Source organism: Macaca nemestrina, chromosome 2 (assembly GCF_043159975.1).
Source record: "Macaca nemestrina isolate mMacNem1 chromosome 2, mMacNem.hap1, whole genome shotgun sequence".
Lineage (NCBI taxonomy): Eukaryota > Metazoa > Chordata > Mammalia > Primates > Cercopithecidae > Macaca > Macaca nemestrina.
The window spans coordinates 31,003,803-31,020,811 of record NC_092126.1 but is presented as its reverse complement, the minus strand read 5'-3'; the positions used below and the strand labels follow the sequence as shown (position 1 = coordinate 31,020,811).

Genomic DNA, 17,009 nt, shown 5'->3' with positions numbered 1-17,009 from the left:
CATAACGTTTCCCAAACGCCAAGAACAGTGTCTGGCACAAAGCCAGCACTCAATAAATATCTGTTGAGCTGAATTGAATACAGAATGCTTCGTATTTATTTGTTCAACAAACAAGCTCTTTCTCTCCATCTGACCAGAAGCTGGAGATTCCACAGAAAAACGGGATATGGATCCTCCCCTAAGAAGGCTCCAGGTCGAGTATTGGAGACAGGCATCTAAGCCACTCATAAGTGTAAGTGCAGCCTAGGGTGTAAGTGCAGGAGTGAGTGCACACTGCCCTAGAGCCCTGATCACACAGAGGAGGAGTGGGGAGGTCTGTCTGTGGGGATAGTTGAACCAGACTTTAGGGCAGGAGTTAAGTCAAGAAGGTTGTTTGTCTAAGAGCCAAGGCAAGTGGGCACAGACATTCCAGACAAACAGAAGAGCGTATGCAGGGCAATACAGCCCATGCCAGCAGCAGCAGTGAGTAATGTGGAATATCACATGGGAAAGACAGGAACAGCAAATGAGGCTGGAAATGGAGGCCAGGAACTAATACATAATATATAATACATAATATTAAGAATATTAAGAAGCTTTAACATTATATTAAGCAAACAGACTTAGTGTTAGACTGCATGTAAAAGAATTTTGTATGGCAAAAACCAACATTCTGAAGGTTGTGCTAACAGTACTTATTGATGGATTGAATGTGGCATAGGAGGAGAGAAAGAGATGATTTTTGGCTTCCTCTTGGAAGGATGGAGCTGCTATTTACCAGGATGCTGAAGACTGGGGCAGGCCCGGTCTTGAAAGGGAAGATCAGGGGTATGGTTTTGGACAAGTTAAGTTTGATATGCCTAGTTGACCTCCAAGTCTGAAGTTTAGAGGAGAAGTCAAGACTGGAATCAATAAACTTGGGAGCTATCACTGCAAAGGTAATCTTTCAAGCTGGGAGACTGAGCTCATCTAAGAGATGACCGTAGACATAGAAGAGGGATCCCTGGCCCCCGGTATTTATATGTCAGCAAGATGCAGAAGAACAAACAGGAGGTTAAGGTGTTGAAAACATTTGGGCATCCGTCTGGGTTTCAGGTTAAGGTGTGACAGCTAGAGAGGTGGGAGGAGAACACTGATCTTCTGGAAGTCTAGTAAATGAAGTATTTCAAGAAGATACCATTTTTCAGATGTTTGTATTAAAGACCCCAGAATTCTATCACATATAAATCACGATGGATTGGTAAGGATATCGGGGAAGCTGATAACTCAGATTTGGGGGAGGAAGGGCATGTAAATTGTGTGCATGTCCATATCTGGGGAAGCACATATGGGAGTAAATTTCAGAATTTCAAAGTTTATATACTTCCAACCAATCATTCCATTGTTTCAGAGATTATTCTATAAATATGATCAAATACTTCGGGAAAGCCATATATGCAAAGGTTTTTGTTGTAATATTGAGGACAACTTAAATGCTTACCAGGAGGGCCCTGGGACGTACATTATGATACATTCTTATAATGGAACATTATGCCACTGTATAAAGAATAAAGAATTCAAAAATTAGCCAGCTATGGCGGCACATGCCTTTAGTCCCAGCTACTAGGGAGACTGAGGCACGAGAATCGCTGGAACCTGGGAGGCAGAGGTTGCAGTGAGCCAAGATTGCACCACTGCACTCTAGCCTAGGCGACAGAGCGAGAATCTGTCTCAAAACAAAAAGAATAAAGAAGTATATGTGTGTGTATGTGTGTTATATATATACACACTTGTGTATATATGTGTATATGCATTTCTGTATGTGTGTATATATATTTGCGTGTATGTATACATATATATACTTGCCTCCAGACATATGTATACATATATAAGAAAGATCTTATATACATATATAGAGATATAGATAGTTGTAAAAGCAAGAGAAACCGTGTGCGTTATTTGCTAACATTTGCTTTAAAGAGGCAGGGGGAATATGCCATGTGTGCTGTGTGTGCATCTCTCAGGAAGGGTACCTAAGAAGGAATAACAGCGGTTGCCTGAGATGGGGAGGGAAACAAGGAGGCTGGGAGATCGGGAAAGGAAAGACAGTTCCCTGTATATCAGTTTATACTTTTAAAATTGTTAAACCATATGACTACATTATCTGTTGAAAATTAAAATCGAAAGAGGTGTCAAAAAGAAGGAGAAACATGGACAGGCTGCAGTCACGAGGACCTTGTGTGTTATGGTAATCATGCCAGACTGTGGGAGAGCAGGAAAGCATCGATGTGAAAGTGGCGATCCAAACAAAAATGTTCTAGGTCTAACAGAACGTGTGTGGCGATCCAAACAAAAATGTTGTAGGTCTAACAGAACTCCTCTGTGCATAATTGTGGTGAAGACCTCTTTATTTCTCAGTGAAATGAAGTGAGAAGGGTCTTGCTAAGCACATTCTTCTTCTTATCCCACCTGGGTGAGTCACGTGGTCATGTGTTTAGAATGGTGGCGTGGTAATTAGATTCCACAAAGGGCTGAAAGTTATGCAACTTCATCTCACCTAGCTCTACCCAGATGGAAAGTGCTGGCAGAAGAAGAAAACCTCCCTCATATAATTCATTCACAAATTGTACTGCTGTGGATTTGGCATTGCAAGGATCTTGTCATCCATCTGGGTTTCAGGCATATATTTAAGAGACCTGGTTTATCTTTTCCATCTCATGTGGAACGGGATTTAGCAGTGCAAAATCCATCTTAAAATAATTTGGCTTTTGTTAATGCCCAGATTGTTTGGGAAGAAGGCCAAGAAAAGGAGGCTACCAACTGGAACTATCTGAAAAGCAATTAGGCATTTCCACATCTCCACAAGGATTAGGATGTAAACACCCGCAGGTCGGCCACACACCCAAACTTCAGACCTCTGGAGTTTTGAGGCAGAGCATATAGTTTACAAAGCCTGTACATTTAAACAGGTACTATATATAAATTATACATATTCTCATAAAATTATCAGATATCCATATTTTGTTCTCTAAGTAGTGTGATATCATACGTACAAACCATGTTACGTTAAGGTATGTTTAATACCGTTGACATTCACCTCTTGAATGAGGTCCCAAACACACCTGTGTCATATGGTATTCCATCTTTCAGGAAATAATCCACTACACCTAACTTGGGGAATTTGAAATAAATTAAAAATATAAATATATATTTTGTCACCATTTAAAAGATTTTAGCTTTTGCTTTTAATTGTTTTTTAATCTACACACAAAAATTTTTGTACTGATTGTGTTTGTGATAAAAGAGCTTTTTGGGACAGCAAAGTAAATTTTCAGTTGAAAAACTAATCTTTAAGTGTATCCATTTAAGATCAATATGTCTCCTCATGAAGAATTTTTAAAATTATATTTGCTTCTAAAATTTTAGCCATGTGCTACATGCTGTATTTTATTTTCATATCATTTAGATTGGTAGAGAAAATCCTAACCAGAATGTTTGAAAGGTCGTCTGCTTTACGTTTGGCAAGAATAAATGGCATTCATTTCATCGAAAAAGGAGGTGATGCCATGTTTCTGACTTGGCCCTCACTTCCTTTCAAAGCAAAAACCTCTTTTTGATATATTTTTATTGTATATATCATATTTTTATTTTCAGGGCTGTTTGGTTTTCATCTAAGTTTGTTATCTGTGATGGGAAGCGGAAAACTTGATAGAAGTGGAAATTTCTCTTCACTATTTCCCAGTATAGTTGTATGCAGTTGTACTAAATGTTCTGAGTTAACTATGCCATCTTGAAAATTTTGCACCCATTTATTAATTTTTACAAAACCTCACATTTTATCAGCATTATAATTCATTTTTTGTCATTAAGCTTTTAAGCCCTTCATGAAAAAACTATTTAAAAGATTTAAATTATAAAATATTTTGTAATAATAATTGGAAAATTATGTGTAATCAACACCTACACATATAACAAATCTGAGCTGTTTAGATTTTAGAGATAATGCTGAAAGAAGCAATAAATTTCTAAAATGTTTCTTTATATAAAAATTCAATAATATAATTTTGTGTGGCCATACCAATTTTTAAAATTTAACATTATAGCTCTAAAGCAAAGGTTACATGATTTGTGTAGTCCTCACCATGAAATGATGGCTTCATTCTGTTCTTTGTTCGCACAACCTGTATCTTCCATTCCCTTTTGATGAGAACTGAATTAAACTCTCATTGACATCACCTAAGGATTTTCCATGTGTCCTTTCTCTGCTGCTTGATGACCTACTATTTATACCCTTAGTTCCCAAGTTCATTATCACAAAGAAATTGCAGCAGGTTTCCTCATGGTTAACATTCCAGAAGAAAAATAACCCACTGCTTTTCCCTAGGAACAGAAACTTGGGGTCATTGAGTCAAAGGAACTTAATGGTTGGGTCTTTGGCACAGAGCAACTGAGGCTCAAAGACAATCATTTTGTTGAACGAGCGGCCACACCAGGCCAGCCAGGTCTGTGTATGAGACACTGATCATTTGTTAATCTCTGAACATAATTTACCCCTAAGCATTAATCCGTATTCCTGCATGTTTTATTGGATTCATGTAATATGCTCACAGCCTTCAAACTTTGATGTCTTTAAACACACTGTATATTCTGACTGTTAAATATATCGCACATAGCAATTGTGTCACACTTCCAAAGGACTGTTTACCTAGTTAGTGTTGGTTTTCAATGACGTTTTTTCCATTTCTTTGGCTAGAATTAACTGTTACCTCTTCTCACTTGAGTGGCAACATGGTTGTAGAATCAAGGAATCCTAGTTCCTTTCCCTCCCTCTTTAATAGCTGCCCCAAAATGTTATGTTTCACTTTTAAAGAAAACATGGACAAGGCCATATGACTTTTATAGTGCCACTTAGTTTAAATTAGACTAGTATATGGGACATTGGCTAATAGAAAAAACACAATTATTTTGTTAAACAGTTAACTTCAAGATAATATGAACAGCTATACATGACTCTAAAATATACAAATTTAGGATGCAAATGTGTTGCTACAGTATTTGGAAGATATTGGAAACATACAGATAAATGAAACTTGTTTTTGAAAAAAAAAAATCCTACTTTTTATCCCCTCATTATTATTGGCCTAGTTTCTATTTGTGAACCTGAAGATTGTTTTCACAGTGGGAATTCTTGTTACCATCACTAAGCAGAGGCAGCAGCAGCAACCTTGACACCGTCCCGAATCTGCCTTTCTGTTTATTCTCCCCAGTGTCTGCCTGGTGGCTTTTCATACGTCCAGCAGGCAATGCTCTGGCCACATAAGCTAACAGCCACACTCTGTAAGAATATTAGGACTCTTTTGGCTTAAATCAACAATTTTAAAACTTCTAAATATGACCTAAATATGCAGATGATCATCACAAAAGAAATTTTCTCAGGATCAATAAAATTCCGATTATTTTTATTAAGTATATAGGTTTTTCTTACCTATAATTCATCAATGAAAAACACTTGTGTCTCTTTCTCTCCCTTCCTTCATTCCTTCCTTCCCTCCCTCCCTCTCCTGTTTCCTTCCTTCCTTCCTTCCTTCCTTCCTTCCTTCCTTCCTTCCTTCCTTCCTTCCTTCCTTCCTTCCTTCCTTCCTTCCTTCCTTCCTTCTTCCTTCTTGTCTTTTAGGATAGACAGTCTTACAGTTCTTAGATTTTCTGAAATACCCCTCTAATAATGACCCTCTGATACCTACTGGACATGGACTTTGCATCTCTCTGTCCCATCTCCCCATCTTCCTAATCGGGTTTTCTTCAAAATGATCCCTAGTCCTCTTGCATGGAAATCTGAAAATGTTTGTGGCTGGGCCCACTGCAGACCTCCTGAATCAGAACCTCCAGGGAGATGCAGGAACCTGCACTTTAAACACACTTCCAGCGATTCTGTTACTCTTTGAGGTTTGAGATGCACTCTCTAGTCTCCATGTGATTTCTCTGTGCTGCCTGTGCCCACTATTCTCTGACAAGTTCCCCCAGACCCTCCTCACATGCTCTTTAAATTATCTGGATTACTGTAATCCACTTTTGCCTGTTCCACTGCAGTCACAGGTTCACACAGCTCCTTGCCCACCCACAGCTTTTACCAACACTGGGTCATGCTCCATTCGCATCCCCACAGTGGGAGTCCCTCATCTTTTCTCTTCCTGTAATTAAAGTGCAAGGAGTTTTAAAATAAAATGAACTTGACTTCTTGGGGGAGGAGAGAGGGAGTGTGACTTAGTCTTAAGCTTTTTATTTCTCACCTGATTTTCACCAGCTACTTTAAAACTCACTCTAGTCTTTAGACAGAATAGTATGACTTACAGAAGAAGGGATACTACTCGTTAGCTTTTTAGTAAGAGAAGGACTTTTTCGTTGGGCTAATGTTTCTTTGCTGAAAATATTTTGAAAAATGAAGTGGTTACTTCTAACCCAAAGAAGTTCTTTATACAGCACTGTTGTTGTAAAGAACTCTGAAGACCTCCTGTGACATACTAGGAATAGATTTCCTAGAAATTTAGTACCGAGAGAATAATGCAATTTGCATCTTAGATATCTTAATGGATTTCTTTTGTTTTATATATATAGACTGATCCAGTTCAAATGTATAATCTCATTCTGTCTCTCTCTCTCTCTTCCCTTCTAACTGGTACCTGTGCAATAGCCCTTACAGCGTTCTGCCCACAGAATAATTATTTTACACGTATGACTATATTAGACAAACCAAGATTAAAATCCTTCTTTGCCACTTCCTTAGGAAAGTACTGTAGCCTCTGTCTGCATTTCTTATACAGCATATGTGAAGTGCCTGGCAAGTTGCCTTGCGATTCCCTTGGTTGTGTATCCTTAGTCCTTGCCCTGGCCCGAAAGGTCAAGGTGAGAACCCTTTTCCTAAAAAAATAAAATCAATATATGCTTCAAATTAGGATTAGCAAAATCCACTCTGGTGGATTAGCAAAGATCAGTCATTTCTAAGTTAATAACACAGAAATGTTTAAAAGACCAGCCTGACCAACATAGTGAAGCCCCATTTCTACTAAAAATACAAAAATTAGCCTTGTGTGGTGGCAGGCGCCTGTAATCCCAGCTACTTGGGAGGCTGAGGCAGGAGAATTGCTTGAATCCAGGAGGCAGAGATGGCAGTGAGCCGAGATCACACCACTGCACCCTCACCTGGGCAACAGAGTGAGACTCTGTTTCAAAATAAAAAATAAAAATACAATAAAGACTTATTTAACAGAAACAGATGTATTATGCAGCAACTCAAATAATTAAATAAATGACAATGGGATTGATAGTCTGAGTTTTTTATTTTTAACTTAGTATTTCCAGTGTCCAATTTATTACCTTTTTGCCTGTTTTTTAAAAGAGCTTCACTAATAAAACATTTTGCATGTCCCTGTGAACTTTTATTGGGCTAGAGGTATTTTAAGAGGAGTAAGATAAGGGAGAATGGTCTCATTTTTTTCATAGACTTGTAAAATATGAGCTTTTTAGATAGCAGCTATGTATGCAGCTACACTTGTTTCTTTAAATGTTTCCCCATTTCTTCCTTATCTATATCATTTTTTATCCTTTCAACTCTGTTTCGTCTTCAAGTCCCCAGTCCTTCTCAAGGCAGCCTGTTCTGTAAGAGCCTCTGGCCCCTAGGCTCATACTTTCTAAAGTTTCTGAAAGGTGTTTTTTTTTTTTTTTTTTTTTTTTTTGAGACAAGAGTCTCGCTCTGTCGCCCATGCTGGAGTGCCGTGGCACGATCTCGGCTCACTGCAAGCTCCACCTCCCAGGTTCACACCATTCTCCTGCCTCAGCCTCCCGTGCAGGTGGGATTACAGGCACCTGCCACTACACTTGGCTAATTTTTGTATTTTTAGTAGAGACGGGGTTTCACCTTGTTAGCCAGGATGGTCTCGATCTCCTGACCTTGTGATCCTCCCACCTCGACCTCCCAAAGTGCTGGGATTACAGGCGTGAGCCACCGCGCCTGGCCTGAAAGCTGTTTTCTTAAGAGTAGCTGTTTGTCTAAGCTCAGCATTCCCTTCTTCTGCTGTTCCATACTTACATTATGTGAGCTGGAATTAAGCCCAGCATACCAGTTCCTGTCATTGCCTCATTACCTTACAGGTGATCAAATGTTCAGCAAGGCACCATAAACAGTCTGCCTCTAGCATAATGAGGCTTCCATGCAGATACCTTGATGTTAGAAAAATCCCTTACTATTATTGTTACACCTTGTGCCAGTTTTGAAATGCCATAAAAAGCCATCGTGAAGAGCCCACATTCGGTCAAGCAATTGTAATATGTGGTCCTGCTTTAGTTAATATCACTTCCATTTTTCCTCCCAGTTTCTTTTCCCATTCATCTTATAGTCCATGGAGTCATATTTCTTGTTTGTAGAGAGCTACCCCCTCCGTCCCACTCTTGTGTCTCTTTCCTTTCCTATAATTCCAGTCATGGATTCCATTCTGCAAACCTCAGTGATACTTGTGAGAATATGGTAGCTTCTGACTGCCAGAAACATAATGAGTATTAATTATTCCTGTTTGGAAATCCAGAACTCTTGAAGTCCAATATTAAAACTTAGAAAAGCCAAGCACATCAGTCTTATCATTAGGGCCCCAATGGGTGGATCTGAGTCATGCAGCACACTCCAAGGAGTCTTCTAGAGGTGAAGAGTGGGGAAAGTGTGTATGTGGCATTGGGGTGGAGGGGGCTTATTCAGTTAACCAAGTTGGGATGTTCTCAGGTACCATCATCAGCAAAAGAGAAGTTGGAGAAAAGGGGAGTGGTCCATGCGTTAGTTCCCTAGAGAGTGGAATGAATCTCACTAGTTACTGTTCTTTCCCGAAACCAGTGAGGCTACCATATCTTATTAGCATAACAGGAAGTAGGACCACAGCTCCTGGTTAGGTGAGAGAAAGAAACACAGAAGTAAAAAGACTAAATTGGCCATTTATTGTATTTATGATATGTGTGTCAGCTTTTGCTTGATATTTGAAGACACTAAGGAATAAAGTTGTTGTCAATCACCATATAAAGAGTTGCTTTGAAATGGTGTTGCATAGAAAGGGAATTAGAAATCGGAATGCCCAACTGAAGAGTAAAAGTGTGCAAAAGAATGTACAAAAGGTCTTGTAAAATTTACAACAGTGCCAAATTATTTGTAATAGCGAAAGTTTTTAAACCATGCAACGTCCTTCAGTAGTGAACTGGTTAAATAAATGCTGATTCATCTACACAATGGAGTCTGTAACTGTTACAGAAAAGAGTGAGGAAGAGCTCTATACGCTGACATGGAGTGAACTCCACTATGCAACTGTGTGAGAAAAAGAAAATAACCAACGTGCAGGACACTGTACATAGTATGCTACTTTCCTGTAAGAAAGGAAGATTATGAATAATATGTACACATTTGATTACATTTACAAAGAGAATACAATAAAAAACTAATAAGAACATATACAGGGAAGAAAGATCAAGGTAGAGAAGACCATAATTGAGGCAAGACTTATCTGAATTCACCTCGATGTGTAGTTTAACTTTGGAATTATGTATGTTTTGGCATAATCCATAAAACAAATTACATCAAAAAAAAGTACTCCCCCCACCACATACATGTAAAATGAGAAAAAAGAAACACATGACCTAATTGTACATTGTCAGTAACATAACCACAGAGAGAAAAGAATTATTCCAGCTGACCCTAGAACATCATATTTTTCACTGAACATTCTCAAATACATATACCCTTAAGGACAAAAAAAATGCTAAGAATGTTTAAATTGGATTCAGCAGTCTTACTATTAGCAGTTATATTGGTGTGATTAGGAATTAAGATTTTTCCATCTAATGGAAAAAAAGCATAAAATTTTTAAATTTATGTAAAAACCCTGTGAACTAAATTTGAATTAGAGGATCTATAGATCTTGCAGAAATTATTTTGAACAGCAGTAGGGAATATTTATTTATTATATAAATTCTGGTGTAGAGTTGTAGCATAAATGCAGAGTTAGAGTTCAAGGTCTTTCTCCACTCCCCTCGTTGTACTGTGGGCTTGGTCTTTGACCTCAGATTGACCCTTTCTGTGACAGAAAATACATTACTTTGCATTCTTTCTATCCCTGGTCTCCACTGTGTCCTCAGTGGAGCTGAAATCCGCCTTCTGAAAGTCCAGATCCAGATGCTGGTCCCAGCCCTTCTTTCTGCTCCCTCGCAGTCTCCCATCTCTGAAGCTTGCTGAGCTTCCCTTCTCTAAAATAAGAATAACAGTGATCATAGGTGCCCTGTTTCCCTTCAAAACAATGAGGAACAATTGCTGACTTCGAAGATGCCTTCTGCCTTGTTGTTGCCATAATTTTTCAGTGTTTTGTCCCCATTATTACATTCTTGAATGGACACATTTATGAAATTCCACTGGAGGTTGGAATCATTTTAACTTTACCTAGAAAAAGAAATATTTCCAGTTCATTACCACAGATTGGATGGGAGGTAATATACTTTGTCTTTTTTATTTCTTTCAGCCATGGAATTCCATGAACACTTGCACAGCATAGGCACCAAGGAAGGCTTGAAGGAAAGAAAGCTACAAAAAGCAGTGGAGAGCTTTACCTGGAATATTACCATCTTAAAGGTATCTACAGAGTTGTTTCTGATGCTGGCGATTTTGCAGTCTTTTACAGCATGCTTCCCTCTCTTAGTATAACATGTCCTACATGGTACATGGTCAGCCACTGAGATTGTAGAATGGATGCATAAATCACATGAAGAACTCTGCCCTCATAGAGTCTGCAGGCACAACAGTTTGGCATTGTAAATCAGATGAAGAACAGGGGAACTTCTATGATTGGCACATTGTAGGTTCTGATAGATAAAGCACTTAGTCATTTTATCCTTGAGACATTTTAAAGTTCATAAATGCCAGTTGCTATATGTAAAATAGAAAATATTGATTACAGAGGAATGATTGAGAATTTAAAGATTCTAGTTACTCAAATTTCATTTAACACTTGAAAGTATAATTATAGCTATAATGTTCATATAATACCAGAAATAAATAGAAAAGAATTATATGGCGCATAATCAAAGGAAACACATAAAAGAACTGTTATTTAAAGAAATATTTCTTGAAGGGAAATGCCATCTCTATGCATATCTATTTTGGCATAACAGTTTTTAAAAATTAACTTTTTTATTTTTATTATAAAATAATATATTTTCATTGTCAAAAATGTCAAAAGAGCAATAATCAAAGGTAAACACAATCCCATCATCCAGAGACAGTTACTGTTGGCTTTTTGCTGTGCAGTCTCTCAGGCTGATTTTCTACTTTATATGTAATATGACATAATTTAAAAAATAATGCGGTGTATGTACCTCGAAACTTTTGAGTTTTACTTCAATAGTTCTTCTCAGTGTTATTCGCAGAGCATAAATAATAATAACACGGAAGTTATTTCATTCCAGATCTTGGACAATTAATAAATGTAATATCACTCTCTGGTGTTTGCCTTCCAAACTTTCTCCTTAGCTGAATTTGTAGGGAAGAAAGGAAGGCTTCCCTTTCACCCTCTGAAGCTGCCTTGAAAACGAACTGACAATTGACAGATTAGCAGGCATAAAAAGACCTACATATTATATTTATTTAAGGTGCAGAAGCATGGGGAATGACAGGAGGATGATTACCTAACAACCCAGTGTGATCATGATGCTTACAAACCCTTCTTCGTAGTGCAGGGACATGGGGGAAATGTGGCCGTTTTTGAGGGGTAGTAAATGAATTTTAGGGGAAATGAATGGGCCCAGTGCTCAGAAATGGGATAGTAAATGATTCTCTTTGGGAATCGAATGGTCTGAGAAGGAAAAATAGTTTGGGAGGAAGTTCTTTGTGCTGTAGTTGTGGTGTTAAATTTTCTGTCTCTTCTTCTGTAATACAAATTTTAATCTTCTCTGGTTAATGAAATTTCAGAGAGGAAATCAGAAGCATTTGTGCTCCTCTGTGGTGGGTTCAGTTTCTAGTTAGATAAGGGAATTTGAACAGCCTCATCTTTGGGAGAGAGAGGACTGAGAGATATGTGGTGGGGGTGGTCAGAGAAACCTTGAGCCTGCTTCTTTAGGTCAGCATGTCAGTGTCATCTTTTGGGGTATTGTTTTCTGAGCCCCAACAGATTCAATACCGTAAAGACATTATCACAGCTGCCATTTTAAATTTCCTCATTCCCCCTCAAGTTAAAAGCTGCATCCCTGGAGCTGACAATAATTTTCAGATTTGATGTAATAAAAAGTCTCTTGCAAAGCTAGTCTCCATTTGCATTTTTCTCATGTTAAACCTCTACTTATTTTTATAATTAAGATCATTTTCTTGACTTCTTCAGACATTTCCCTCTTTACTTATGTACTTTTCTTATATACCTATTTTGCTTAGAATTTAACCCTGATTGTTTGCAGATCAATAAACAGCAGACGTAAGAATTTACAACGAAAAAGGATTTGGCTTTATAATTTGCTGATTCACTCCTGGTCAGAGGTGGGGGGCACACTACAAATTTCCTGTAAACTCAGAAAATACAGCACAGCAGATTAAGCCCTGTGGTAGGAACAAATGATCACTTTGTTTTAATTTTATTAGAGGTAAATAAAGACCTAGGGACCAAACTTTGGCCTGTCAAGTACCCTTGCTACTCCTGTGCGGTCCGGGAACCAGCAGCCAAGGCCTCAGGGGGGAACTTGTTAGAAATTGAGAATCTCAAGCCCCACCCTGGTCCTGCTGATTCAGAACCTACATTTTTAAAAGATCCCCAGGTGATTCTTAGGCACATTAAAGTTTGAGAAGCACTGGGCCGAGAGCCACCAAAAATGGGAGCCTGATGTACATATTAATGAAAAACAGCTGACATAAAGCAGTGTGCCATATTTTAGAAGTAATTGGACCAAATAGATACACTGAAGAAACCTACTTTCTTTTGAATTGTGTCCAGGAGAGAGAATTAACACCTCAGACTTATGTTCATATGGAAGTAAATGTATAGGATGGGGTAATAGGTCTTTTTTTAATTTCCAGGATAATATTTGCTACAGATGGTGTTTGAGGATGGTAGAACGTAAGTGAGGGATGAGGAAGAATTGGAAAGATCTGTGTGTCATTTCTGTAGAATGGGGGGCTTTTTTCATTCCTGTATGTCACTGGTTTAAACTTTCTTTAGAAGAATGAGTGCTGACAGGGAATCTTGAACATGAATTTAGGTCTGAGTTGAGCTACCAGTATTTTCCTGGCAGGAGGGCATGGGATCTGTTGAGTTCCTCCCATCACTTTTTCTTTGCAGTGAACTTGGAGAGGTGGCAGTGCTCCAGGCAGATGGCCAGCAGTAAACACACAGCGGGAGGCTCCCAGTGGCACAAATGCTTAGGGAGGGTTTCAGATGACCCCGGAAATGCAGAGAAGAGGAAGTGAAGGAGGAAGCCAGGAAGACTGCTGAAGGAGCTCTGAAACAGGCCAAGGCTTGAGAATTACCTGGGATGCTTAAAAATGCCCTCCCCTAAGCCTAACCCCAGCCTTCCCAGACCAGAATCTCCAGGCTTGGAACCAAGGGATCTGCTTATTTAACAAGTTTCTTGGGGGATTCTGAGGCACACTAAAAACAAACCTTATCATTATTGTCCTAGAATCAAAAGCTTTCCTGATGCATCACCATAGTCATTTGAACCATAAGGAGGTAGGGTGGCCAGCCATCCCAGGAACAAGACATTCAGTGCTAAAACCAGGACAATCTGGGCAAACTGGGACCATTGATCACCCTGAGAGGAGTTCCTGCCACTAAAAATGTCCTTTCATTAAAGGATGTCTGTCCCAGTTTTTATGAATCTTTACTTGCTTTGTTTAGTTTTTTTATTTTGAAGGTTCTTTTAAAATTCAGAAATGAACAAAGAAGAAATAAAGTCATCTGTAACTGCCACGCCCAAAATTATCTACTATTAACATCTTGGCATACTTACTTCCAGTCTTTTTTTTTCTTGAAAAAAAGGCATTCATTTGTTATTGTAAATCTTATCTTTTTTAAAATAGAAAAATGTTTTTAAAAGACCCAAGATTATCCCTCTGAGAAATAACCATTATTAGATGTAGGTGACCTTATTCCAGGAACCTTTCTATATTAATATGTCTGGATGGATCAGTACATATTTTATTGATTCTAAGTCATACTTTTTTTTCACACTTTCAGTATCTTTGAAATTAGCGTACATCTTATAGTCCATGGCATCTTTGCATTATATCCTGGTTAAATTGGCAATGATTTTTCTTTGTTAGTGCTACATAAAATACTGGCACATCTCACAAGCACTAATGTCTCAGATATTATGAAATAAGTTATGTCAGTAGTTATAATTGTTTTTTTTCTTTTTCTTTTTTGAGTTGGAGTCTCACTCTGTCACCCAGGCTGGAGTGCAGTGGCACAATCTCGGCTCACTGCAACCTCTGTCTCCTGGGTTCAAGTGATTCTCCTGCCTCAGCCTCCCAAATAGCTGGAACCATATGCATGCGCCACCATGCCCAGCTGATTTTTGTATGTTTAGTAGAGACAGGGTTTCACCATCTTGGCCAGGCTAGTTTCGAATTCCTGACCTCAGGTAATCTGCCCACTTCAGCCTCCCAAAGTGCTGGGATTACAGGCATGAGCCATCGCACCTGACCAATAGAATTCTAATATAATTGTTCTTTAATATTTTTTAAGTACTAAATTTCATTTTACTTAACCATAAAGATGCTAAATGAATTGGTGAGCAATTTCTACCATAACAAAGATTTATTTCCATTTCCCAAAAGATCCCTTTGAGGTTAAGAAAAGGGATTATGAAAAATGTTAATAGAAGTCATTTTGTCGGGTATTTTTAAAGCTACATGTTTTAGTTGTAAGTATTGTTGGTTGACCTGCTATGAAAGATGACAATATGGGCTGGGCATGGTAGCTCATGCCTGTAATCCCAGCACTTTGGAAGGCCAAGCTGGGTGGATCATCTGAGGTTAGGAGTTCAAGACCAGCCTGGCCAACATGATGAAACCCCGTCTCTACTGAAAATACAAAAATTAGTTGGGCGTGGTGGCGGGTGCCTGTAATCCCAGCTACTTGGGAGGCTGAGGCAAGAGAATCACTTGAACCCAGGAGGCAGAGATTGCAGTGAGCCAAGATCGCACCACTGCACTCCAGCCTGGGTGACAGAGTGAGACTCTGTCTCAAAAAAAAAGAAAGATGACAATATGAGCATTCTCTAATATTACTAGATGGAGCATATTGGGTTTTTTTATTGTCCATGTTAAAAGTATTCATATTTGGTCTTAAAACTATAATTGCCATGTCACTTGAAGTTCAGTACTTAAATTGATTCACTGTCACCATCAATCTGAGAAGGCACCCATGCTTTCCTGCAGCCTACAGGAATAGCAGGGAAAGGAAATAAAGCCAGCAGGTGTCATTGCCAGGCTTCTTATGATACTTGGACCCAGCTTTCTCTTCTCAGAGTTTGTAAAATGTCCTGTTCTAGGGTTTCTGCTGCAAACTGGGGAGAGGGTGTAATCCATTCCCACAGGCCTCCAATTGCTTCTTTGATTTAGAAACCAACTTTCAAACCTCCCTCCATTAGATAGTCTACATCATTCTTTTGTGTGTGTCAACTTTGAGACATAATGTTTGTAAAATAAAATTCACCAATTTTGAGCACAAAATCCTATGAGTTTTGACAAATGTATGTAAAGGCATAGCTTGGAGACTGCTTTTTCAGTTCCAGACCATGGCAATAAAGCAAACATCACAATAAAGTGAGTCACATGATTTTTTGGGTTTCCCAGTATATATAAAAGTTATATTTACACTATAATATGGTCTATTAAGTGTGCAGTAGCATTTCTGTCTAAAACAATGTACATAGCTTAATTTAAAAATACTTTATTGCTAAAAAATGCTAATAATCATCTAAGCCCTCAGCTAGTTGTAATCCTTTTGCTGGAGGAGGGTCTTGCCTCCATGTTAATGGGTGATGACTGATTAGGGTGGTGGTTGCTGAAGGCTAGGGTGGCTCGTGGCAATTTCTTAAAATAAGACAACAATGGAGCTTGCTACACCGATGGACTCTTTCTTTCACCACAGATTTCTCTGTAACGTGCAATGCTGTTCAGTAGCATTTTACCCACAGTAGAACTTCTTTGAAAATTAGTCTTCTCAAACCCTGCCATTCCTTTATCAATTAAGTGTATGTAATATTCCAACTCCTTTGCTGTAATTACAGCAATGTTCACAGCATCTTCACCGGAGTAGATTCCATCTCAAGAAACCACTTTCTTTGCTCATTCATAAGAAGCAACTCCTCATGCATTACAGTTTTATGATGAGATTGCAGCAATTGAGTCACCTCTTCAGGCTCTATTTCTAATTCTAGTTATCTAGCTATTTTCATCACATCTGCATTTACTTTCCCCACTGTTGTCGTGAACCCCTCCAAGTCAACCATGAGGGCTGGGATCAACTTCCTCCAAAATCAGCTTCTTCCAAACTCCTGTTAATGTTGACATTCTGACTTCTCCCATGAATCATGAATGTTATTAATGGCATCTTAGAATGGTGAATCCTTTCCAGAAGGTCTTCAATTTACTTTACCCAGATTCATCAGAGGCATCACAATCTATGACAACTATAGCCTTACTAAATGTATTTCTTAAATAATAAGACTTGAAAGTCAAAATTACTCTTTGATCCATGGGCTGCAAAATGGATATTGTATTAGCAGGCATGTAAACAATATTAATCTCCTTGTGCATCCCTATCAGAGCACTTGGGTGACCAGGTACATTGTTGGTAGGCAGTAATATTGTGAAAGGGACCTTTTTTACTGAGTCCCAGCTGTGGGCTTAAAATATTCAGGAAACCATGTTGTAAACATGTATGTTGTCATCTAGGCTTTATTGATCCATTTATAGAGCACAGGCAGAGTAAATTTAGCATAATTCTTAAGGACCCTAGGATTTTCAGAATGGCCACTGAGCA

At 38.6% G+C, this 17,009-nt stretch overlaps 1 protein-coding gene across 1 annotated transcript in view; it reads left to right on the top strand.

Annotated features, from left to right (window-relative positions):
- LOC105490425 (phospholipase C like 2) overlaps positions 1–17,009 on the top strand; it is a 194,495-nt gene that overhangs the window by 161,445 nt on the left and 16,041 nt on the right. The window contains exon 5 of the mRNA XM_011756026.3: positions 10,500–10,609. Coding sequence (XP_011754328.1) covers positions 10,500–10,609 — 110 coding nt within the window. The remainder of the gene's footprint in view (positions 1–10,499; positions 10,610–17,009) is intronic.